The sequence below is a fragment of the Marmota monax genome, unplaced genomic scaffold, assembly GCF_021218885.2.
Source record: "Marmota monax isolate L192 unplaced genomic scaffold, Marmota_monax_Labrador192_F-V1.1 WCK01_AAM20220418_F8-fsc00333, whole genome shotgun sequence".
Taxonomy (NCBI): Eukaryota; Metazoa; Chordata; class Mammalia; order Rodentia; family Sciuridae; genus Marmota; species Marmota monax.
The window spans coordinates 976081-1002796 of record NW_026694397.1 but is presented as its reverse complement, the minus strand read 5'-3'; the positions used below and the strand labels follow the sequence as shown (position 1 = coordinate 1002796).

General features: G+C 39.3%; 1 protein-coding gene across 2 annotated transcripts; it reads right to left on the bottom strand.

Annotated features, from left to right (window-relative positions):
* Positions 1–26696, bottom strand: Cd40lg (CD40 ligand). 2 transcript variants are annotated; one of them, XM_046468163.2, is made up of 6 exons: positions 26433–26696; positions 12947–12997; positions 10775–10906; positions 5999–6053; positions 4059–4118; positions 1–1216 (listed from the first exon to the last, which is right to left on the bottom strand). In XM_046468163.2, exons 1-6 carry the CDS (start codon positions 26583–26585, stop codon positions 840–842), a joined length of 828 nt encoding a protein of 275 aa, XP_046324119.1. In that variant the 5' UTR covers positions 26586–26696; the 3' UTR covers positions 1–839. The 2 variants fall into 2 exon arrangements, with proteins under 2 accessions (XP_046324119.1, XP_046324120.1); XM_046468164.2 differs by lacking the exon at positions 26433–26696 and having other exon boundaries at positions 12947–13217.
* Positions 26697–26716: the final 20 nt, after the last annotated feature.

Genomic DNA, 26716 nt, shown 5'->3' with positions numbered 1-26716 from the left:
TAATGTTAAGGGATCTTTATTATTCAAAAAATAAATAACAAGATAATGACAAATTCACTCTGGAAACAAAGGATACCATAGGGAGACAAAATAGATTTTCTTTAAATACAGTCATTTCATGATGAGAAGAGGGCAGGCTTGGAGCTGATTTCTCTGTTGCCGCCTCTCATCTCAGTGCTGCAGATAGGGACAGGGTAGAAATAAGGCAGCTGATTACTAACAGCCTGACTCTGTGTGTGTGTGTGTGTGTGTGTGTGTGGTGAAGTGAGAAAGACAGGGAGGGATGGAGATTGAGAAAGAATGAATGAGTGTTAGGGTAGTAGTGGGGTAGGGTTTCTCAGTTCTCCACAATGGTAGACTTTCTAGAACCTGGCCTCCTCCATCAGAGCCTCAGGGACCCAGAGTCAACCACATATGAGTGTGAGCTGAGGCTCCTCATTTCCCTTCCGCATCTTCACTAGTAAATCAAATACATTATCCACTGAAAGACACGCACATAAATAAACAAAACTGAACTTGGCTAATAATCTGCTGTTTACTCAGATTTCTATCTGTGCATAATGACCTCGTCTTTTCATGGGAGTCTCTGGGTGTCTGCATCAGTGGGGTTGCTGCTTCAGAATATAAGCTCTTATGGAGCAGGGTCTGTTAGGGTGTTGCCCATCCTGTAATTCGCTTGTTACAGACCTATATGCCTTGGGGTGCATAATAAATATTTCTCCATGAGGAGGATCCTAGGGTTATAAATAGGCAGTTCAACAGGGGGTGGTCTCAACTGCTTTGCTGTGTTATGAAGACTGCCACTGTCAGCTTGACCACAGCCTAGGAGGTTGCACTGTTCAGAGTTTGAGTAAGCCAAAAGACGTGAAGCCGGTCCCATGGCTCACTTGGCTTGGATCAGTCACGTTGACAAACAGTGAAGCACCTGATTGCAATTCAAATACTCCTCCCAAATGAGTGGACTGTTGGCCGCAAGGTTTGGAGGAACTGTGGCTGGTTGCCGCCCTCAGTAAGATTCTCTCGGATTCACTTGAGGACTTCAGACAGAGGCTGACTATAAATGGAGCTTGACTCAAAGCTTCCCGGTTGGAACAGAAGGTAACTTGGGTGTAGACATAATAGAGTCCTTCTCTTTTAACAGTCAGCTGTTTCCCATTTTCAAGGGTTACCAAGTTGTTGCTCATGGTGTAATATCCTTTTTTGGCCCACTGTAGCACTGAAAAAAGAGGAGAAAATTCTGGTTAAGGGGAAGCAAGAGCATGGTTCACATTCTAACTGGAAATAGCTTTGTGTAGGAATGGATTCTCAAGGCTCCTTCCAGCCCTCAGAGTTATGGAGGAATTGTGGATAACAAATTAGCATGGGCTTTAGAGTCAGAGCTGGATTTCAGTGCTAGCTTTTTTCAACCTTTGACAAGTCACTTAATCTCCCTGAGCCTCAGTTCCTCACTGGCAATATGGAGCTGATATTAAAACAAACACATTTCAGAAACTTGTGGAGATTAAATAAAGTAACAGTTCACAGTGAGTTTCCTTGTCTTTTTAGTTCTTGAAAGCCAATTTTCCCTTGGATTTAAGAAAGTGCAAGTGATTTCAAAATTCACATCATGAATTATGCATACCAAATTATTCAGACAAAATCATTGCTAATATTAACATGGATACCTTGCTTGCCTTGAATTTCATAAAGTCAAAGAGCTGTTACCCTACCTAGCTCTGCCTTAGCTCAGAGAAAAGCCCCTGTTTCTTCCTAGCTGATCATGTAGCAAAACCAACCTGCCTCCCACAGCAAGGACTAAAATTAGGCAAGGAAGTATGAAAATAAACTGTGTGTTCATTTCACTATGTGCGTTTTGATCTCCCATTGTAGTGGGCGCCACCAACTTGAAAGTGCCTGTATTCTTGTGGCTAAGCCAGAGTACCCACCAACCATGTGCCATTTTCTCTGCTGAGATGTTGAGTGGGTTCAAAGTAGTATATGTGCCCAACTTCAAATCTCAGCTCCCACAGAGAGCTAGATTGGCTAACAGGAGGTGGGGGTTGAGGAGAAGAGAAAGTATTGATGCATTTGCTTTCTTGAGCATTTTTTTTAAAAGTCCTATTCAGTGGTCTTAGGTCTATCAGGACACTAGACTCTATCTTTAAGACTCATCCTTAGGGGCTGAGGCTCAGTGGTAGAGCACTTGCCTAGCATGTATGAGGCACTGGGTTCAATCCTCAGCACCACATATAAACATATAAAATAAAGATCCATTGACAACTAAACAATATTAAAAAAAGACTCATCCTCAGGTAAGAGAGAGGTATACTGAAATGCCTGACATTTTTAGGTTCCCCCCCCCAACAAAAAACTTTGGAAATTATGTTTCCCATATGATGTTTTCACTTTGGGACCATTCAGAAAAAGGGACAGGTTCTCCATCTTTTATTCCATTTTGTTCACTTTGTTAATTCTTTATTTTAGTTCTTGCTGTAAGATGTAAGTCAAGTCTACAGCAGCGTGACTGGGTAGGAATGAGAAATTGGAGATTGGGATGGAGAGGGATGTTATTGTCTTCCCATTTGACCCCCTGCAGAACTACTTTATACAGACTTTAAGATATTGTAGGACTGATATCAGTCATGAGCCTTTGGGGAGAGTCTGAATTCCATGAAATATATCCAAGAGCAAAAATTTAGGTACAGGTGGACAAAGACTAGTAGGAGATGATTTTAAGAGGTTTCTCTGTTGCTGTCATGTAATCCAAAAGAGAAGGTGTCATGTGAATGGCTTCCATGGGCATAACAATGTAGTTACAATGTAGTTGTGATGTTCTCCATTAAGTGTATTTTCTGAGAAAGGGACATCTGATAGAATTATTAACTATTATAGGAATAACTGATATTAATTAGGGACTTTATGTCACTCTTTTGACATCTAAATCACAATGAGGTAAGCTAAGTAGTGGCACCTTTCAGTGGTATAGCATAATTTGACAGCATAACTTTCTCCCACATTAGCTGATTTGATACTCAAAGTCACCCTGTCAAGCAGGTAAGGCAGGAAACTGCTGCATAGTTAAAGGAACTTGCCTGACGCCACTCACCACTAAGTGGTGGTCATGGTTCTTGAATCCCATTGTTCAAAAGCTCTCTATCAGGTGCTTTTATTTCCATACCATGATCCATGATAACCATGTATGTGTTACGTCCACTGAGAAGCCCAAGCTGCCTCAGCAATAAGACAGTGTCTTCCTCTCTTTCTTTCAGTCTCTGTTTCTGTCACATGCGTGCTCACACGTGTGAGTGCTCTCTCTCTCTCTCTTTAGAACTCCATTCCAGAGCAATCTGCTGAAATTTTCAAAGACTGCTCTGATGCTTTTGCTTTTATGTAGATGGGGGATTTTATGCTAGCGTACGTGTTTCCATCATTTATCAGATGCGACACATTCTCTAACAGCAGCTTTTGCAAGGTACAGATTTGGGAAAAAATCTAAGGGCTAGAATGATGGCAGAACATATATGGAAATAAAATCATTCAGAGTTGAAAAGATCACAGTATGTCGTCTGTTGTTACTTCATTGGAAAATCTAACGTCTTGGCACCTATTGATCTTTACAGAATGATTTTACCTTTAATTTCCCTGAGGTTGGCCCCAGTGAGGCTGGGGTTAATCATATAGGGATTGACAGAAGACAGAAAAGACCCCCTGAGGCCCATTTACACATAGTGAAGAGGGGTTAGGAGGAGGGATGCTCCCAGGCAGGAGGTCACTACATGCCATCTCTTCTATGCTGTCAGAATAATGGTCCCTCCACCCAGTAATTCATCACTTAGAATCAGCCATTGAGCAAGAACATAATGAGAACATGGGGACTGCTTCCCATCTCCCTTTGTCCCTCTAAGTCCCATCTGTGCATTTGAGCTCACTTTGAAGACAAAGGACAGCATTTGAGGTGTATGGGTAGGTTTGTAAATTGGGCCCCAGAGGAAGAGGGGAGCCTCATCATTAGGCTGCATTGCTTCTATATCCCAGCTTTCCCCCTTGAGTGGCTGGTGCTCAGATGCTATGGGACTTACCAGATGCTGTTTTACTGGCCTCACTTACAACATGTACAGCAATTTGTGGATTCTGATCACCTGAAATGAAACCAAAAGCAAACTGTCAGGCCAAGAAAATATGAAACTGCTCATAGGACTATATGGTGCAGTTTCTACAAGTGTGTCACAGAGACTATGCTAAAATAGGTTATAAAAAAGAATGATTATGTGGTCTGAAATTCTTCCCACTGAAGGAAAAGTTGGTTTCTAATATCAATAATTAAACTAGAAATTTTTCACTGATCCCATTCTCCTAATAGTTGTTCAATACTCAATTCCAATTGACACAGACTTAAAGAGGCTAAAATACTTTCTTCATTAAGCCTAATTTGAATCTTTCTTTTAGGAACAACTCTCACACATTGGGGGTTTCAGTGGGTCCCAAAGTTGTGTCTGCAGACTTTGCTAGTAAAGATGCTTATTGAGTCTGATTTGGTCAAGAAACTGGCTAAACTATTGGATTTTTCTCTGTTTCTCATGTAGAAAGGCTTGCTCCTTAATTAGATGTGCTGGTCTCGAAAGTACAAAGGCTGTCTGGAAGTTTCTTTTTTTCCAGTTATATGTGTGGTGCTAGGCACTTTGAAGGTACCCTGTAAATGATGACATCAAACTGCATGACCTGAAAGGCCAGTTTGGTTAAGTTTATGATTTTCCTGAAGACTACAAGGCAGCATCCACATGAACTGTTTTCTCAAATTTCACTGTAATTAACATACAACATGGTACCACTCAACCTATCTTGTAGTCATTCTGAGGATGAAACTTCCATGGGAATCAGATGACTCTTTAGCATACCAACCAATGGTTAAGGCTCTGAGTACTCTTTTTGTGTCAGAAAATAGTATCTATATCTCTATTTATATGCATTTCTTCATGTGTTTTAGATTTGCACAAGCTATAGCATTTTAGTCACCAACTTTGTGATATACTAGTCTCTCTGACAATACTCTCTCCTGCTTCAGTTGCTCAAGTCATGTCAGGTATTATTGTGCTGCTTTTGGGGTGCTATAGTCTAAAAGGAACATGTAAAAGTGGGTGTTTCCAGAAAAGGAGGTAACTAGGAGAGGAAAAAGCCTAGAAACTGTTGTCAGAGGAATACTAGAAGACACAGAGTATTTTAAACCAGAAAATAAAAAACACAATCAAAGTACAGGGGCCATATTTGTTGTCTTCCATATCTAGACAGTTGGTTAGTTTAGTCCCAAAGAGCAGAACTGGGTTCAGTGAGTGGAAACTACTGGAAAAAAATTCAACTCAAGAGGATGAAAGACTTCTGTTGAGTAGTATATTAAACTTACCACAATTATTAGAGCTGTTCAGAGGTAGACCAGGCCATCTTATGAGGTAGAAGTTACCTCATACCTAGGCATGTTTGAACAGGGACCTGATAGTGTCCCCCTTTATTTTTTACTAAAAGAGATTTATATTCTGGGGATTGTGCTAGATTTGAGAACCATCATGGTCCTTTCCTAACCCTAGATGTTCAGGATACTCTGAGTTAAAGCATAGGACAAAAATTAGAATGCTGTCACACTATCATTTTTGGATCCTAGAAGCTCTACTGGCTACTGTCCCCGATGAAAAAATTGTTATCATTGGGTGATCGATGCCGCCTTTACCAATTGATGGCTTTCTTGTCATCTCATCCTCTGAAGTTGGTACCAGGCTGTATGGTTTTTGAATTAAGAAATTGAATATAATGGGATTTTTCATATTTAGTAGTCATGATTAAAGGAACATACACACCAAGCCTTTCCAAATCAGAGGGACCAGAGAAAGTACCCATTTGTAAATGGTATTTCTGTTTTATTTCCAGGGCTAAAACTTTCCTGATTCATCACTGGGTTGTTCAATATGATCAGCCTCAGACTTCTTTTTACTTTTCAAGTGTTCATCAAAATTGGTAAAAAGCAGCTTACCTTTTTGCATTTCAACACTTTCTTTCTTCTTTTCCTCTTTGTTTAACATTATATCCTAAAAGAAGAATCATTGCAAAAGGTTATTTTGACAGGAACTTTGCTACAGGATTTTAGAAATATCATTGATTTGGTATCCGTCATTACTTTGTAGTCTGTTTCTGGTGAGGATTATCATATAGACAAAGATGCTGTCATTAATTCTATCATACCAATTGGGAGCCCATGGCTCTGACAGATGGGTTGACAAGGCCAGAAATCCCAGGGGAGAATCTGGAAACAAAATCCAGGCCTTATTATCTCCATTCCAGTGCTCTCTCTATACCAGAGGCTGTGGTACTGAGCCTCCCTATGACCCCGACCTCCCTGGCTTTGACAGATATTGACAAATAATGCTGAATGGAGAGCTGATTCTACCCTGGGAACTTGTATATGGTATATTTTTTAACATAAAGCATAGTGTATATCTATTAGGATAAAATTGGCCTGAAATCTCATAGGAAAAGATAATAAATTTAACCTTAAGACAAAAATTCCAGAATATGAAAAGACCTTCAGACATTTTAAATTTTGTTATTCTTGTCAATGGGCTTAAGAGATTCTCTCGGTGGTCATCCTATATGGAGTGTATTTATTTTGAATTTATTTGAATTTGTATTTATTAGGAAAACAGGTCATCTCCCAATGCTGCTTTGTTCAAAGGCAGATAAAACACTTAACAGATTTATTTTCACCACAAACTGAAGGGATATTAGAGGTTCTTAAGAAGCTAAAAACAACTGCCGTTGACATTGGTTGAAAGATGATCAAGGCCATTTCTGCCATTTTAAAGAGACTGAACAAAAGGCCTGGGGGGCTTAACTGGCTGATTGGAGGTCACCCAAAGAGTCCAAGGCTTAAACCAAGAGTAGAAACACATTCGCAGGCCTGGCTTGATTTGTTCCATTATTCTATATTAGGAACACAAGTGGGAAGATAATAGTATTTTCCCATCTTCTGATAGTCAAAGTCTTGTGCTTCCTCCCATCCCTGAAATCAATTGCATACAGAGCCCTCCCTTTGCATCCCTCCCTGAGAAGGAATTTGTGTTGCTCCTGTTGACTGTTTAGCTGTGGGCTCAGCTCAGTTGCCAGATGTGAGGGCTAAGTCACAGAGCCCCAAGGAGAACCTGAGTCTCAAAACTCTCACAGGGGCCGCAGGCCTTCAACTTTCCATTTGAGCTGAAGTGGGGCCTGGTGAAAATGCGGCAACAGGAAAATGTTTGCGAGATAACAAGTAAACAAATGACTATTTAGTGTCTTTTAAAAAACTAGAGTGTGATGATCAAGGTTGAGATACTTTTAGGCTAGATGTTTGCATTGGTGTCAGGACTTGGCCAAGATGAAAATGTGAAGTCAGCAAAGTTTGTCTTTTATGCACCCGGCCTTGCCTTTTCGTGAACTTTCCCCAGCCACACTCCCCAGAGCCTCTCTCTCTCTCTCTCTCTCTCTCTCTCTCTCTCTCTCTCTCTCTCTCTCTCTCTCTCGCTCTCTTTTTGCTTCTCTCACCATTTGAACAGAAAGACGTTTTAAAGTTGATTTTCAGAAAATCTAGGAATAGTTATTTCTCTCTTAATTAGAACTCTATGTGGCACATATGGACAGGTTGCCCTTTAACTTGAAAACAAAATGATTTGACTCTTTCAAAGGCATCTCAGGGATTATGTGAAGATAATCATTGAATAGAACATTCTAGCAGGGAGCGAGACAGGTAGTTTTTATGTGAAATTTCTCTTTTCGAAATGATGCCTTCATTTAGCCCTGAGCCCTGAATCCCATTTTCCTCCCAAAGTGACAGCATGGTTACCTGCCTCAGGTGATAATGAGTTCCTTGTCAGTAGGTATGTTAAAATAAAGATGGGGTGATCACTTGGTAGGGGTAGTAGAGAAAGACTGATTTTTTCCTTCCCCTTTTTGCAGTGCTACAGATTGAACCCAGGGCCTTGTACATGCTAGGCAAGTGCTCTACCAGTGAGCTACATCCCCACCCCTTTAAAAATTATTTTATTATTTTTTAGTTTTAAGACAAGGTCTTTGCTAAGTTGCTGAGACTGGCCTGGAACTTGTGATCCTCCCACATCAGCCCTCTAAATTTCTGGGATTATGGCCCAGTGGATCTGATAATTTCTAAGACTCTGTTAAGCCCTATGACTCAAAGCCCTAAAATTTAAGCTTGTTGCTCTGGACAAGCCAGATTATAGCCTGGAAAGAAAGCCTGCTACCATTAGATGAGAAAACACAAATCCTATCTGAGGTTATTCTGTAGTTGGACTGTTGGATTAAAAAGAGTCCAAAATATTTTTGGGGTGAGAAATTTGGGGGAATTGGTATTTGAAAAGAGGTCAGGCATTGGAGGAGGATTGGGCAGTTGAAGGACTTTGTCAGATGGCTTTGATCAGGGTTCCATACCTGCTACATTTCAGACAAGGGACCTCCTGGGTCACAAAAAGGAGGAGGTCACTGGTTGACTTGCCTGAAAAGGTCTATCTTTTTAAAATACAAAACTTGGAGCTGTTACTTTTTTTCATATATGCATAAACAGAGAGATCAAACCAACTGTTTTCCTTACACCTATCCGGTAGTTGATTTTGGAAGTTTTACAATTCTGATCTGAAATAAGGACACAAGGAATTGGCAGTTCATCTGTAAAACTCTCCATAAGAGAGAGAAGGAAAAACCAACAAGCTGTTCTCACTGCCATTGGAAGGGACTGAGGGCTAATCATATTATTACAGACTGTCAGAGCTGGTAGTGCCCTTGCAGATAATCTGAGCCTTCTCATGTTATACATCAGAAAACAGAGGCCCAGAGAGGTGAAGTCATTAGCTCAAGGCACATAGCCTTGGATTATGCTATTTGGATAATTAATCATTTTTTAAATGTGGTTTTATTTACATTTAAATTTGCAATACTTCCCAATACTCTTTGCTAGAAACCTCCAAGAACTGGACAAACCCCAAATTTCCCAATCTGGTTAGTCTTACAGATAAAGGGTTGGAAGTTTCATTTAAAACCTAGTGTAGCTCACTGGTACAGCAGTTGCGTAGCACATGTGAGGCACCAGGTTCCATCCTCAGTACCACATAATAAATAAATAAATAAATAAAATAAAGGTATTGTGTCCATCTATACCTATTTTTTTTTAATTTCCATAAAACCTAGTGTAAAGAACCTGAAACTCAGCTATAGATTTGAGCCACATTTTGATCCCCGTAGGTGACTCAGGAATAAGCTCTTCGAGTTTTCACCACTGGGTTAAATTATACATTGGTGACAGTACAGGAGGACAAGAATAAATTCTGAAGTCCCTTACTCCCTTATTCAATTACACATTATCTGCATGTGAGAACAAATTCCTGTTGGTTTATTCAGGTATCCACTCAATCTGACACAGGGCTGTCCTCAATGTGGTGTGCTGCCTCCTGGACATGACCCCTAAGTGAGCTGAAGGCCAAGGGCACTTGACTCAGTGTTCAGAGAGGGAAATGGGCAGAGAGAATTCCTGATGGTCTGTTTCAGGAAAAAGAGCCATTTGATATCATGTCTGTGATGACCAAAGTAATATAAAAATTCTAGAAGTTCTTATTTTAGGTACCCATTATTGGGCATATCACTAGTGGGTGGCTAATAGCCTTTTGTGTTAAAAGGCTTCAAACCTTCTCTGCCTCTGGCCATGATTGGCTCTACTGGACTGACTTTGTGAGCAAGTGGTATGTTATGAAGTCTGGTTTGATTGGCATGGAAATATGTTTGCTAGGTAGGTAGATATGTTTGTTAGTACCTGGAAGTCCTTCATGGGATAAGTACTAGAGACTGCATCTGTCAGGAATCCCTACTACTCCTGGTGTAAGCAACATATTCACTTGTGACCTGCCAACATGGCAGCTGCCAATGGTTATTGCTTTCCTGGAAAATGGGGAACAGACTATGGTGCCCCAGTGGGAAAACATCAAGGTTTGGGTGGGGAGATACAGAAATGCAAAAAATAGAACTTGGTGTACTTCTTCATCATTTTTTCTCAGTGGCATCAACATGTGTGAGTTACTGAGGATGCATGAATGTGCCCACAAGTATATTTTCCCCAGAGAGAGCCTTTTTGTTTTTATCAAGCAAGAATGTACCCATTTCCACCTTTTTTTTTTTTTTTGGTACTGGGGATTGAATTCAGGGGCACTTGACCACTGAGCCACATCCCCAGCCCTATTTTGTATTTTATTTAGAGATAGGGAGGGTCTCACTGAGTTGCTTAGTGCCTTACTAAAATTGCTGAGGCTGACTTTGAACTTGCAATCCTCCTGCCTCAGCCTCCCAAGCTGCTGGGATTACAGGCATATGCCACTGTGCCTGGCATCCAACTTTCCTTTTTTTTAACTTTTTAAAAATATTTTTTTTTAGTTATAGTTGGACACAATACCTTTATTTTATTTATTTATTTTTATGTGGTGCTGAGGATCAAACCCAGTGCCTCACACATGCTAGGTGAGCGCTCTACTGCTGAGCCACAACCCCAGCCCATCCAACTTTCCTTTTTAATGTAGGATTTTGGCTTGATTTTTGCTTTTTTTTCATACACACATTCTTATCCATGCAAGTATGTATATATTTTTACATATGTATGTGTATATGTGCATGTGTAGGTATAACAAATCTTCAAACTTTCACATTGTCAGATTTCAGTTTCCCAACCTAACAAATATAGTAAAACTTTTAAATGACTTTTACCAATAACTGAGTGCATTACCTTGACAAAGCCTTCAAATTGACTTCGGATTTCCTCACAGTTCAGCAAGGATAAAGATCCATCTCCTTTGTTGCATCTCTGTATCGTTTTCATGAATACAAAATCCTCATGAAGATTCCTTTCATCTTCTATCTGTTTTGAAATAACAAGGAGATGAGAAATGTCATTCATTAGAAGAATACAGCTAACAATGCCTGCCTCCACATTCAGTTCCATCATACCAACAAGAGGACGTTGAGAAAGCTTAAGTGGGGAAGATTATAAATTATTATGTCAGATCATTGCCTTTGGTATTTGCCATTTAAAAATCTGCAAAATCCAGCAATTAAGAAAGCATATTATCTGAAACTATAGGTAGATTCACAGCTATTCTAATGAACTGTCATTACAAAGTGTATATTTTTCAAAGTACCATAGTTATAATATTGTATAATTGTCATATTTCCCATCAGTCTATAAAATAGTTTTCTGCTGGGCTAATTTACCCACTTTATTTTATTGTTCATGAAGAAGTGCTTTCGAAAGAAGTTAATTTGTGATGTGAGTCAATTTTACTTTGATTCTAATTACAATTTTCTTCCTTCATAACTTCAATATTTGCAGAAAATATTTGCATTTTTAAAGAAATTGTTTTTAATCCCCAAAGTTAACAAGATATTTTGTTTTCCAATGTTATAGTAATTAAATGTATAGAATTCACTTGTGTCATCAACTAATCCTATAGCATTATCTTGTTTTAGGAGCAGATTTTTAAGATTCAGAACAAGATTGAAAGCTGGGCTTATAATCCCAGCCACTCTGGAGGCTGAGGCAGGAGGATCACAAGTTTGAAGCCAGCCTGGGCAACTTAGAGAGAACCTGTCTCAAAATAAAAATAAAAAGGACTTGGGGGGGGCAGCTCAGTGGTAAAGTGTCCCTGGGTTCAATCTCCAGCATGAAAACAAACAAACAAATAAAACCCAAGTTAACCAGCAGCTTTGGGGGTCACTAAGAGCACACCTGAATGTTATGGTACATTTAAGTCTACCCAGGTCAGTATTTCTCCTTTAAGAGCTAGGCCTATGTCCAGACATTTGATTGACAGAATCTACCAGACCAAACACAAACAAACGAGCAAGCAGACCTAGAACCCATCTTTTTTTTCAGCAGTGAAATCTACAATTTGAGTTTTGTAGTAGATTGCCTCAGCCCTCACTACCTCACCTTTTACTGATAGAGAAGTCTGTGACCTTAATTCTAGATCTGCATTCCAAGAGAGGACAGTCAAGGATCCCTGAGAAACTGCAGTCACCTAGGTGCTGTCTAGCCACAGTTGCTACCTCCAGACTTTTAGGAACAACCAGATAATTGATTCATTTTCTCCTAGTCACACTATGATTGGTGTTTTATCAATAGAGCCAATAAGTGGACAAATACATGGAAACAGGAAAACTCCTGTTATCTTTTCCTGAGAATGCAAAACTTCGTGCTAATTTTACTCTTTTCTTCTGTTCCTATATGTCCAACTGTTTAAGAAGGTAAAACACCTCAGAGGGAAACTGAGCAGCTTGCAACTACAACTGGCGTTTGAAGCATCGTACAGAGAACACCATTTTTGCTTTAAAAAAAAAAAACCTGCCAATTTAAGCACTTTTCCATGTCTGTGCTAACCTGCAGCACTTTGACTTTTCAGATCAAATTGATTCTCTCCTCCCCTAGATGGAAGTTTAAAAGAAAAAAGTTGTCTCTATCAGAAAAAAAATAATTTACTTTTCAAATAAAACTTTAGCAAATAATTATAGCTATGCCCACGTAGAACTTACTATGTGCAAGGCAACTGTTCTAAGCTCTTTACAAGGTTGGACTCATTTGATCTATGAGATGGGTACCATTCGCATTTCTATTTCTCAGGCATGGAAACTGAGGCATAGAAATGTAAAGTAATTTATCCATGATCACAGAGCTGGTAGGGACAGAGCCAAGATTGGAAACCAGGCAATCTGGGTCCAGATCCAATATCTTAACCAGAGGTAAGAACATGACACTTGACTGAATAGACAACAAACATGCCACAAGGCCAGTAATCAGCTTGGTTTTCTACCATCGACCATCATTTGGTTAGAACTAAAACCAAGCAACCCACAGATCAATAAGAGTTTGACTTAGTTAATAAAGGCTCATGGTTCATCTTACCTTGTCCAACCTTCTATGAAGATACACAGCAAAAAGTGCCGATCCAATCATCTGGGTGATAAGAAAAACAGTAAGTAAACACATAAAAATTTTCATGCTGACAGGCAGTCCAGTGGCCACAGATCGGGGAGTAGGTTGGCTGTACGTTTCGATCATGCTGGGTTAAAATTGAAATGATATCTTCTGACCAAAAAGGTGGCAGAGGCAGCATGAGAAGACTGTCAAAGTGGCCACCTTACTCAGGATTAGTTAAGAGCGCACAATCGTTGCAACCCACACTTCCTGGAAAAAGTGCTTCGTAGTCTTCTCTCCTAGTTAAAAAGTTACGTAAAGGTTTTTTTTTTTTTTTTTTTTTTTTTTTAATTATACCCATATCATTCACTTCCAGGCTTTCCTTTTTGTTAGTAAAGAAGAAACAAGTTTCTTCTTCCATACATTCATTCTTGCCTTGAGATGTCATACACTTCTTAACAGACAATGGCAGCATTTTCCTATCGCTATCTAACTTTTTGGGTTCACCAGTTTCAAGGAAAGTGACAAATTCATCCACAAGCAATCGACTCATTTCAATTTCAATCTTACTAATATAAAGTGGGAAACTGGTATAAGAAGACAGAAACAAATTGTCAACAAAAGTCTGGATTGATTTTGTGACTGGTGTGCTACTGGCTGATTTCTTCTCAAGACTATTTCTTTACATTTTCAGCTCAATAAAAATCCCAGAAGCTTTGCAAGTCAAGACTACATGGCATAAAGAAAAAAAAATGAGTTCTAACAATTACTGAATAAGATTTAGGCAAGAAGATGATGCAAGAACAATATCATCTTTGTCTAAAGGCAGAGCTAAGTAGGGTCTTTGAGGAAATCAGGCCAAAACTCTGGGATGGAAATTAAAGCAGAAATATTAGCTTGGCTTAGCTGTTGCAGGTCTCAATTGCTAATGCTGATACAATGGTTCAGAATAATGAAAATAGGCTGCACTTAAGACACCTGGATTCTATTCCTTGCTCTACCAACAAATTGCTATGGACTTTGTAAATCACAAACTTCTGTAGATCTCAGATTCTTCAGACCCAAAGAGGGCACCTGCTTTGTTTATCCCATAGGCTGTTGTGAAGACAGAAAAAAGATGTACACAAAAGAGATTTGAAACATGTTCAGCAATAGGCAGCTCTCATCCCTATTTTTCTAAACAATTATTTAGCCTAAAACTTGAGCTTTATAAATCATTGCCTACTCTTTACAGTGGTTTTTAAAAAAACATATGAACAACAAACATCAAGTGGCTCATGCCTGTAATCCCAGTAGCTTGGGAGGCTAAGGTAGGAGGATTGCAAGTTCAGGGCCAGCCTCAGCAATGTCAAGGCACTAAGCAACTCAGTGAGATCCTGTCTCTAAATAAAATATAAAATAGGGCTGGGGATGTGGTTCAGTGGCCAAGTATCCCTGAGTTCAATCCCCAGTGCTGCCCCCCAAAAAGCACCTAAAGTTGTGACCATAAATTGAATCATTGAGGTGTGTAGGATTATCTATTCCTGACTGGCTACTGTGTGCTATCTTAGAAGTCTTCAAACTAAATGCAGTTGCAGTACCCCCTAGCCCACATCCCAACCTTGTCTAGAAAGTGATAAAATTGCTTTGGTGATTCCTATACAATTGGTTTTGAGAGACAAATATAAAACGTAAAAACTGCTCTGATAGGCATGCTCTCTGTGGAATTAGCACCTGCTTTCTTCCCTCCCACGCCCCAGCATCCTGTCCTGGGCCCTGATCTGTGCAGCTAGCCAAGTAGGTAGCTTCAATGCACATGATGAACTTTGATCAGTCAAGTCAGAGGCTTCAGTTCTTAGAGTAGTGACCTTAGTACTGCTGAAGGAAAATTAATATGAGAGCCAAAATGGGCTCAAGGCCTCCTCCAGAGTCAGTTTCATACGATTACAGAATATCAGAGTTGCAAGGGCCCTGTGAAGATCGGTTCAGCCAAGCCCAGAGGAACAGGATGCTGAAGAGACCACAGAGATGCAATGTCAGGATTTGTTTGTGTGATCAGTTTCAAGAAAGAGTTGTTGTCTAACCTTTCTGGTCTCCTTTGTGATCTCCAACCTTCTTCAGTATGACTTCTGCCCATAAATACCACTGAAACTGCTCCTACTATTATTAGCTCAATAATAGTTTGAGTTGTGTAGTTTTTAGAATTCATTTTTAGTGACCACTTTATTATCCTATTGACCTATTATTCTGTTGCTACTCTTCTGAATACACTCCACCCTTGAAATCTATACCATAATACACTTTTTTCTTGTTTGCTTCCCCAGATTTATTGAAGTGTAATTGAGAAATGCAAATTGTATATATTTAAAGTATACACCATGATGATATATGTATACACTGTAAAATAATTAGTCTTGTTTTTACCAGTATTTTACAGGCTTTCCATGACATGTCCTATTTAGACAGTCCTTCCAATTTAAGATCCTCCCCTTATGTACATTCAAATATTGTTTCTTACTTCCATATTGAGAATTTGTAAGTCCTGATTAATAATATTTCCATTGCCCAAATAATAGGCCACTTGGAGATCCTAAAGACTGCAGTCTTGAAAGTTTAGCTACCACTAAATATCTCTACTTAGATGTTCCAGATCCACCTTACACTTGAGATGCCCCAGACTTATCTCATTTCCAACGCAGACTACTTCTCCCTTCAAGTTCTCCGTATCTTGATGAATCAGGTTCCACCACGCTTCTAATTGCCCAGGCCAGAGACCTGGGAGTCATTTATGATTCCCTCATCTTTCTTACCCAGATGATTCCCCAATTTCAATGGCTTCTTCCTCCCCAAATCTTCTTGATTACCACTACTTCTCTCCATGTCTCCTTGCAAACATCCTAGTCCAGGCCTATATATCCTTTCTTTTGTAATTTATGAAACTGTATCATCCTGATATATTTATTTCCTGCCTCACCCCATCTATCTTCCATGCCACCAGCAGAATGTTAATTCTAAGTCTTTTAAGTGATCATATTAACTAATCTGATTTGACTTCCTGAGATTCTATCCCAGACCCAAGGAAGCATATTGATATAGTGCCCTGGTGTGTTCAGCATGAATAATAGCTCCAGAATGCACTGCTTGTATTTCAATCCTTGAAGCTTCTTCTTTCTCCCATCCTTCTTCTGCCTAGCCTCCTGGTTTGGTGCCATAATTGGCTACCTGCTTAGTTCCCAAGCTGAAGCTCCATTTTCTGATATCTGCTTCTGTATCAGATGGCCTTTGTGTCAACCCCCCCATACCTATCTCTCCCCAACAAAGAGTGGGATGGCCATCGAGTTTTCCCCAGTTAAAAATCTTCAGCTGCCTAACACATTAGAAAAGATTCTCAAACATTGCTTTCACGAAAAGGGGACATCTATGGAGTTCATGAAAGTGCCTGTTGTCAAAATCAAATATTGACCATCTTTTTCTTATTGCACAGAAATAATTAAGTTAATGATATGTATTGTCTCATTTTTCAGTTTTTTTTCCTTTTTAAAAAATGTATTAGTGCATTATGGTTGCACATAATAGTGGGGTTCATTTAAACATAGTCATAGATGCATGGAATATAATATGCTCTACTTCAGTCCCCAGTATTTCCCCCTACCTACCATCCTACCTTTCCGTGTTCCCCTTCCTCTACTCTACTTGTCTTTCTTCCATTTATTTATAGCTTTTTCAAAATGAGTGCTTTCTAATTTTCTTGAATCTTTGTTGTTCTTTTTACTACTGCTTTTCTGGCAGCTAGTAACTAATCTATAGCAAACAAGTAGCAAGGGAAAAATTTTAAATGTATTATAATTTACCAACTTGTTTTGGGTGCAAATATATTTGTGGTTGTGATTTTATATAGATAACATAGAATACAGTCATAGTTTCTGCAAGGAGAATGATTTCCAGTATATTCGAAAGAGTTAAATATGTCAGTATTTTTTTGTTGTTGTTCTACAAAGGGTTTCACAAAGACTATTTTTCCTGAATATATCTGGAAGATTCTTGCCTAGAGGATAAGGTCTCAATTCTTAGTATGACAGATGAGCTGACCCCTGCCCACATTTCTGTCCTTAACTTGAACATCAAGCATATTGAGCAAGTTTTATTTCTATAAATGTGCATTGTTTGTTGATGCTGTTCCCTGTGCACAGGCTGATTCCCTCCTCTCTTATCCATTAATGTCAAAGTGAAAGGTCCCATTCCAACTGACAGAGTGTCCTCTTCTGTGCTTAATATATCAGGTATTCACCATACCACATCAGCAGGCATAGACTCAAACCCTCAGAGGGAAAGTTTGAACCTCTGCATGCATGCACTAGTGAGTCCCCTGCTTCACCTTCCTTAGAGAGGAAGAGTAGACTCCCCTGAGAGTGAAGTTCACCCATTCCTTTTCAGTGTCTTACAACTTATTACAACTTATTGTCTGACATCTTTACCATCAGCTCCCAGAGGAAAGAGACAAAGTATTTTAAAAAACATTTCAGAGTCCTTGGCTCCTGACACATTGTTAGAGATTAGTAAATATTTGTCAAATTACTAAATTTTCTTTTCAGGGATAGAAGGGGAAGTTGTAAAACATTCTAAGCTGGAAGAAAGATACTTGACAGCCTCTCTGGTGATACAGAACAGAATATATTTGTTTCACATTTTCTTCCATTCTTTGAATTATCTCTTTTTTTCTCTAGGAGTCAATTCTATTTGTTTATTTCAGTCCTTTGCTTTCATGTTAACAGTTTTCCTGAAATGTCTGGTGATCCTTAGTTGTCTGGTCATATTTATGAATGAAAAACTATGTTGGTTAATATGGGTAGATGGCATAGGTTTCCTCTGCAATTGTGTTGATCTGCTTCCCCTTGCAAACCTCTCTGGGGGGGGGGGAGGGCAGACTTGTGGGTTCTGTTTAAGTGGGCAGGGCCTGTAAACAAGTAGGCTGGCTTCCCTTTAGGTTATGTGGGTAGAGAGGCAGGAAGACCAGGGACCCCCACAACTGATAAGGTAAGGAGGGCTTTTCTCTGGGGGTGGAGCCCTTTAAAGGGTTTCACTCCTGACTGCTGCTGGTTTTTCTTTTGCTTTACTGTTCCCGTTGTGGTGGAGGTCTCAGTGTTTCAGCACCCTCCCTGGCAGCACTCCCCAGAAAACTTTGGCCTGCTAGCAATGGCCTACAGGGGAGAGGGAGTGGAGGGGAGAGAGGTCCACCTGTTCCAGCTGCTTCTACTGCAGCTCCTTAATGAGGAACATAATCATTCCTCCCAGCTTACACCTGCTTTTCCCATTTATTGACTCTGAGATGGATGCTTTTTGGGAAAACATACTCTTACCTCTGATTTCTTGAATTGCAATGTTTTCTGTTTTGATTCCTCTGTTAGTCCAAATTCATTGACTTTCTTTTTTTGGTACCAGGAATTGAACTCAGGTGCACTTAATCACTTGGCCACATCCCCAGCCCTTTCTTACGTTTTGTTTAGAGACAGAGTCTCAGTGAGTTGTTTAGGGCCTCACTAAATTATGGAGGCTGGCTTTGAATTCATGATCTTCCTGCCTCAGCCTCCTGAGTTGCTAGGATTACAGGTGTGCACCACCATACCCAGCTCCAGTTCATTCACTTTCTTATTTCCTTGTGTCCCTCAATATTCATGTCACATCAATGTTACCTTTTCTTGTTTCCAATGGCTGTGGCTTCTTTTTATTTTTCACATTTATTTTTGACTATTTAATATACTTATATGGTTAAATTTGTAAAGGATATAAAATAGTATGCAATAAAGATATAAAATAATCTTTTCATATCCTATTTTAGGATATAAAAGGATACAAAATAGTCTTCTTCTCCCCTTTTCCTCCCAGTCTTCCATTGTCAACAAATGTTGTCAGTTTCTTATGTGTCTTCCAAGACTGTTTTCAAGCACATTTAAGCAAATACATATTCTTTTTCATCCACTTACATATAGAATACAATACATCCTTCTGCATCTTTGGCTTTTTATTTAACACTATATCTTGGAGAATATTCCATGTCAACAAAATCCTTCTTTTTTTTTCTTTTTTCACAACAACATATTACAGTAGTCTCCCCTTATCCAGGGTTCTACTTTCCATAGTCTCAGTTACCCACAGCCAATCATAGTCTAAAAATATTAAATGGAAAATTACCAAAATAAATATTTATGTTTTAAATAATTTAATTATAGTACATTGTTATAATTGTTCTGTTTTATTGTTAGTTATGGTTGTTTGCCTCTTACTGGGCTTAATTTAATCATTTAAACTTTATCATTAGTATGTATGTATAGTATTTTAGGTTTCTGTGCTCATTTGAGTGTATCCTCCCAAATTCATGTGTGGGAACTTTAATTCCTCAAAGCACAGTGTTGAGAGGTGGGGCCTAGTGAGAGGTGTTTTGATTATGAATGAGGAGCCTTCATGAATGGATTAAGGCCTTTCCTCATGTGGGTGAGTTGTTGCTGCCACAGGACAGTAGTAGTCAAAAGAGTGGGTCGTCATAAAGCAAGGTTACTCATTATGTTCTGTCTCTTCCAAATGTGCCTGCTGCACTTCTCCTCTCTGCCATGAGTTGAACCAGCATGAGTCTGCAGCCATTCCTCTGTGTATAGTGTTTTATGTCACTGTGTGTGACAATATTAAGCATTGTTAAAATGAGTAATTAGAATACAAATGGAAAGTTCAATATACCCTTTGAAATACTCTGTCCTTGAAACAAAAAAAATGTGAAAAATGCCACAGCAGTGATGAAGACAGAAGCTGTGGACTTGCCACTCTCCAAATTCGTGAGACAAAAGAAACCTTTTATTTTTTATAAATTACATGATCTCAGGTATTCTATTACAGCAACAGGATGTAGATTCAGACAAGTACTATCCACAGTATGAGATATCTACTAGGGGTGCTGAAAACTATCCCCTATGTATAACAGGGGACTACTACCTTCCAGGTATGAATGATAGACTATAATTTATTTAATCCCCTATTGATGAACATTCAGGTTGTTTCTAATCATATGGCAGAAAACAATTTTAAAGTGCTGCAATATATAACCCATACTTAGTCATTTTTTAAATGTTTCTTTTCAGACATTTTCATGTGGTCTGAAAATCTAAGTGTCACATGTATTTTGGCGTTGACCAACCAATATGTTACCCTAAATATGACACTTAAAGGAAGATGATTTAAGAGTGATTATTTTCCATTACTCAGACCAATGCACAGTAAATGATTAGTGTTATACACCATCTTCAAAGTCAGACATCACATTTTAAAGCTTCCAATGCAAAGTCCTGTCTGGCCTTAAGAATTTCAGTTGTATCATGTGAGAGTCTTCATGTGGATCTGCACCAGAAAGCCAAAGATGTTGTGATATTTGGTAGTTTCATCTACGGTGCTTCATTGGTTGGCTAGATTAGTAAGAAGCAGTTTCAGGAAACATTTCTTTGAATGAGTTTATTTGTTCAAATCAACATTCACCGAATGACTACTGTGGACCAAGTGCTGTGCTGGACCCTAGAAATACAAAAAAAAAAAAAAAAAAAAGTCTCTGTCTTGGCAGGAGCTCCCAGTTCAGAGAAGATGACAAACATAAACAATGTGAAAAGTGCCACAGTAGTGGTGAAGTTGTGAGAACAGTAAGAAGGCATACCTACACAGCCAGGAGGGTGGAATAGAAAGGATATTTAGAGAAGAGTTTCTGGAAGAAGAGACACTAGTAGTAATGTTGCATCCTTATTTATAGCATTACACTGACAAATTCCAACATTCTGTGTTCATCTGCTGTCTGTGGCTTTTCTAGCCTAGAATCTTCCACTCTTTTTCATTCTGCAGAAGGCTCATAGTTGACTATAATCCAAAGGCTCAGAAGGAACAAGGTAGGAGGAAATGGCAATAATCATCTCCAGCATAGATGAGTGCAACTGGGAAGGGGGATGTTTAGACTGTTGGCCTGGTTTCTGTTAAATAGTTTCAATTATGTGATTGCAATCCTCAATTTCCATTTCTACCAACTGCCTACCTCCATTCCAGGCTTCCAAGGTGAACTTTCTTGGTAAATGCCCACTCCTTGTTTCTGACTTGTGAGTACTCTGAATCCACTCTGAATTTGTGTAAGAAATGAAGCTATATTTATCGATGTGCTTAGCTAGACAAGAAATGCAGGTAGCAGTGGCAACTACTGGGAAGTAGAAACAGGGCATGGGGCAAGTTTTACTTTTAGCCATGCCTTCTGTATTCTTTGCATTATTTTTACAATGAGCATATTTTACCTTTATAATAAGTTTTTTTGGGGGGTACCAGGAATTGAAACTCAGGGGCACTTGGCCACTGATTCACATCCCCAGCCCTATTTTGTATTTTATTTAGAGACAAGTCTCACTGAGTTGCTTAACACCTCACTGTTGCTGAGGCTGGCTTTGAACTCACTATCCTCCTGTCTCAGCCTCCCCACCTGCTGGGATTATAGGCGTGCACCACCATGCCTGGCCTATAATAAATTATTTTTGACAAACATTTTATTGAAGTAAACTTTTACTTACAGAAAAGTACACAATCATAAACTTCATGAATTTACATAGACACATTAATTGTAATCACCCATATTGTCAGCCTTTACTAGTATCTCAGAAGTTCATCATCTTGTCTCTTTCCAATCGCCTCTGCTTCTCCCCAAGATAACCACTGTTCTGCCTTTATCACCAAAGATTCATTTAAAAAATAATTGGTACATTATAATTATGAATAGTGGAATTCATTGTTACATATTCATACATACACATAACATAATTTGGTCAATTTTCATTCCCCAGTACCTCTACTTTCTCTCCCCTCCTCCCTCCCCCTAACCCCTTTCCTCTACTCTGCTGGTCTCCCTTTAATTTTTATGAACTTTCCCTATTCTGCTTTTCCTTTTTTCTCTCTAGCATCCACATATAAAAGAAAACATGGTCCTTAACTTTCTGAGTCTGGCTTATTTTGCTTAACATTAATGCTCTCAAACTCCATCCATTTTCATGCAAATGACATAATCCGAATCTCCATTGTGTAGATGTACCATATTCTCAAAGATTAATTTTGACTGAGAGTTCCAGTTACTCCTTATGCTACCAGTGCTTATTATCATTGATTTTATTTACCTTAATCATTCTAATAGGTCTGTAGTATTGTCTCACTGTGATTTTCATTTGCATTTACTGGTTGGCTAATGATGTCAACATCTTTGCATATACTCATTTGCTATCCATATATCCTCTTGGTAGTGAGATCTTCCATAAGTATGGAATATAATAATTCTTTTAAAAATTATTTGAAAATAATGGCATCATTAATGTGACTTGGTAACATTCTTTGAGAATAACAATCCTCCCAAGAGGCAGATTGGGATAGTGTAAATAGCCAGAATTTGTTAGTAGACATTTTGGACTACTCTACTTTCTGTGGGATCTTAGGCAAATTATTTAACATCATTGTCAAAAATAACTTACTAAAAAGGTAAAATTTTCTCATTTTAAAAATAATACAAAGATCACAGAGTTGGTTTGTCTATAAGACAGGGATGTTAATAGTTTCTGCTTCATAGAGTTGTCTTGAGTATTAGATGAGAAATTTATACAAGGTTCTCTGATCCATTCCTGTCACAGTATATGTTCATTGATGTTCTCTATGTCCTTCTGGAAATGCCTGGAAGGAAGGTAAGGAAAAGGGATATGTTTGAAGTGGTCAGTGACTTAGTATCTAAGGGAAAATGTGATTCTCTTTTATTTCTCTAAAGAAAAAACTCCTGAGGTGTATCTTAGAGGCAAGATTCTGTCCCCTTACACCCTGCCACACACCACCCCACTAAATACAGCAGGTGAATACTGCTTGAAGGGGAGTTGTAGAAGAAATTTCTAGTCATAACTGGGCCCTTGGAGGCTGTTGTACCTTTGTATGATTTGAACATTGGTTGTGTATCTAGCAGAAAGACACTGCCCCCACGTCATCTGTCTATATAATTCCAAAAGGTTCTCCCATTGATGGTTCCTATTTCAAGACTGCCTGAGAAACCTTGTAGCTGACATCAAATATTCAATTTCCTTTCAAAAAATATTTGCCCAGCACTTAGCAAGCACTAAGCTCTCAGGTCTGGGTATCCAAAGTGAAAAAGAAAGGACTGCTAATTAAGGAGAGAGAACAGCATAGAATTGATCACAGTGTACCAGGTAAGCAACACAGTAGAGACCTGCAGGGGGAATAGAGAACATGGAGGAGAAACAAGGGTGAGGAAGAGGTGAGAGAGTCAGGGAAGACTTCCTGGAATAAGAAACATCAGATGGAGTGTGGTGGTACACTCCTGTAATCCCACAGTTTGGGAGGCTGAGTAAGGAAGATTGCAAGTTCAAAGACAGCCTCAGCAACTTAGTGAGACCCTGTCTCAAAATAAAAACTAAAAAAGGCTGAGGATGAGGCTCGGTGATTAAGCACCCCTGGGTTCAATCCCTGGTACAAACTTTTTAAAAAGAAGTAGAAGAGACTTTTTAGTTTGAGTCCATCCCATTTGTTGATTGTTGGTTTTAATTCTTGTGCTATAGGAGTCTTATTAAGGAAATTGGGGCCTAATCCCACATGATGGAGATTAGGACCTACTTTTTCTTCTATTAGACACAGTGTCTCTGGTTTAATTCCTAGGTCCTTGATCCACTTTCAGTTCAGTTTTGTGCATGGTGAGAGACAGAGGTTTAATTTCATTTTGTTGCATATGGATTTCCAGTTTTTCCAGCACCATTTGTGGAGGAGGCTATCTTTTCTCCAATGCATGTTTTTGGCACCTTTGTCTAATATAAGATAATTGTAATTTTGTGGGTTAGTCTCTGTGTCCTCTATTCTGTACCATTGATCTACTAGTCTGTTTTGGTGGAGCTGTTTTTGATACTATTGCTCTGTAGTGTAGTTTAAGGTCTGCTATAGTGATGCCACCTACTTCACTCTTCCTGCTAAGGATTGCTTTAGCTATTCTGGGTCTCTTATTTTTCTAGATGAATTTCATGACTACTTTTTCTATTTCTGTGAGGAATGTCACTGAGGTGAATAGAGAGCCTACAGAATGGGAGCAGATTTGTAATATTTATAGCAGCACAATTCACAGTAGCTAAACAGTGGAACCAACTTAGATGCCCTTCAGTAGATGAATGAATAAAAATGTGTGGCATGTATACACAATGGAATATTATTCAGCATTAAAAGAGAATAAAATCATGGCATTTGCAGGTAAACGGATGCAGTTAGAGAAGATAATGCTAAGTGAAGTTAGCCGATCCCAAAAAACCAAATGCTAAATGTTTTCTCTGACATAAGGGGGGTGACTCATAGTGGGGTAGGGAGGGGGAGCGTGGGGGGAATAAATGAACTCTAGATAGGGCAGAGGGATGTGAGGGAAAGGAAGGGGACAGGGGTTAGCAATGATGGTAGAATGTGGTGGACATCATTATCTAAAGTATATGTATGAAGACATGAATTGGTGTGAACATACTTTATACACAACCAGAGATATGAAAAATTGTGCTCTCTATATAATAAGAATTGTAAGACATTTCGTTGTCATTTATTTTTAAAAAATCAATAAAAAAGTACAGAGGGGGAAAAAGTAGAAGAAGAAGCAACTTTAGATCTCTGAAGGAATTTTTGGGGGGAGAAGGGGAGAATGCATACCTGTTGCAAGGAATAACATATGGAAGGAAACAGAGGTTGGGGATCAGGGGCTCTTTTTCCTCTTGGGCTTTTATGCTTGAGACTGAAACCTTGCTCTGGGCTCTGCATAGCACCCCAGGGAGTGCTAAATGTGGAGCATAAAATATAAGGCCTAAGTTAAAAAAAAACAATTCTTTTTGTTCCAGGGTTAAGGGTCTCAGGGATCAAGTGCCCTTTAGGTAAATATATAACTGGCGCACATTTTCCTTTAAAAATCATCGTGACATATACCACTCCTCAGAATTTAGCTTAAAAAAATGAAGTTATTGCCGGGCATGGTGGAGCATGCATGTAATCCCAGTAGCACTGGAGGCCAAGGCAGTAGGATAGCAGGTTCAAAGCCAGCCTAAGCAACTCAGTGAGATTCTGTCTTTAAACAAAATATAAAAAAGGGATTGGGATGTTGCTCAATGGTAAAACACCCCTATGTTCCATCCCCAGTACAAAAAAGAAAATTGAAGTCATTAGCTATATGATACATGCATACCCATGTTCATAGTAGCAAAATTCCCAGTAGCTAATTTATGGAACCAGCCCAAGTGTCCATCAATGTATGAATGGATAAAAGAAAAATGAGGTATATAAACACAATCAAGTTTTATTCATCCATAAAGAAGAATGAAATCATGTCACTAGAGACTATTATGTTAAGTGAAATAAATCAGATTCAGAAAGTCAAGGGTCATGTGTTTTCTCTCATATGTGGAAGCTAGAGAGGGAAAAAGGAAAAGAATAGTGGGAGAAGGTTCATTAAAATCAAAGGGAGATCTGTAAAGTAGAAAAAAGGGACCAGGGGAAAGGAAGAGGAAAGGGAATGGGAATGGGGAATAACATTGACCAAATTATATTGTTATATCCTGGGCATGTCTGAATAGGTAACAACAAATCCTATCCTTGTGTATTGTTGTGTATAGTTATAATGCACCAATAAAAATATGGGAATAAAATCATCCATAAAAGCTGGTCACAGTGGCACATATCTGCAATCCTAGCCACTGGGAGTCTGTGACAGTTAAGTCAAGTTAAGTTGTGATCCTCCACAAGTTCAAGCCTTGAAAACTTAGTGAGGCCCTGTCTCAAAACTAAAAATTATTCATAAGGGCTGTGGATGTAGGTCAGTGGTAGAGCTACCCTGGGTTTAACCCCCCAGTACCAAAAATAAAAAAAAAATCATCCCAACATGATTGAGAATTGAAGAATAGTCTAGGTGGTTCTAGCCCATTTTGCAATCTCCTTTGCTTTAGTCTCAGCCTGCCTTATAATGCATTTTCTCCAGAGTTCCGGAACTCTAGTAGCCTGGCCTCTAGCTCCTATGCCCAGAAACCCTTTCACGTAGCATTTCCTTGGGGCTTCCCAAATTCAGCACTACCCTAATCCTTTCTCTTGACTTAACTTCTTCAGAGTACCCCCTGTAATTTCTCTCTCTTGCTTGGTCTCTCTTTTTCTCTCCTAATTGCTGATCTTCTACAGGTTTCCCTCTTCAGTTCTGACCCTAGGCTTTGGCAGCCCCTCTCTGGTCCCTTTTAATCCCCCTGGAGACAACCTTTGAAATAAGCTGTTTCTGAAGTGACCCCTCTGCACCTAATTTTCCTCTGAGGTATCCTCACAGGAGACTGAACTCCTGGAACCTGCCTCAGGAGACCTGTAGTACTCCCACAGGGTCTCCTGGAGCCAGCCCTATTGTTTCCTATAGGGGGAAATTGGTGCTTAGAGAAAGGGAATGACTTACCAAGGTCTTGCAGCAGATTGGTGGCAGAGCTGAGACTAGCTCTAGCTTCCTGACTTCCAGCCCAGTGCTCTTTTCCAGGAAACCGGCTCCTCTCACAGGGCTTGGGTCTTCAGAGCAGCATGAGCTCACCCACTGACTGCATTGTGCACCCATCTCTCCCAACACTTCCTTCCTAAGCTACTTCATCAAAACCGAAGCTGGCTGGTCCAGGCTTCTGACTCAGCAGCCTAGCAAAGAACATTGAGCCATGTCTGCATATGATGAAGGAAACATCTGAGGCAGGA

Bases quoted from the DNA above. Each gene is read 5' to 3' on its own strand.
- Cd40lg (XM_046468163.2), bottom strand. From the start codon at position 26,585: ATGGGTGCACAATGCAGTCAGTGGGTGAGCTCATGCTGCTCTGAAGAC. The intron at 6,054-10,774 runs GTAATGCACTCA...TTCTTCTTTTAG, and splicing joins AATTTGAAGGCTTTGTCAAG to GATATAATGTTAAACAAAGA. The intron at 4,119-5,998 runs GTAAGCTGCTTT...GTTTCATTTCAG, and splicing joins AAGTGTTGAAATGCAAAAAG to GTGATCAGAATCCACAAATT.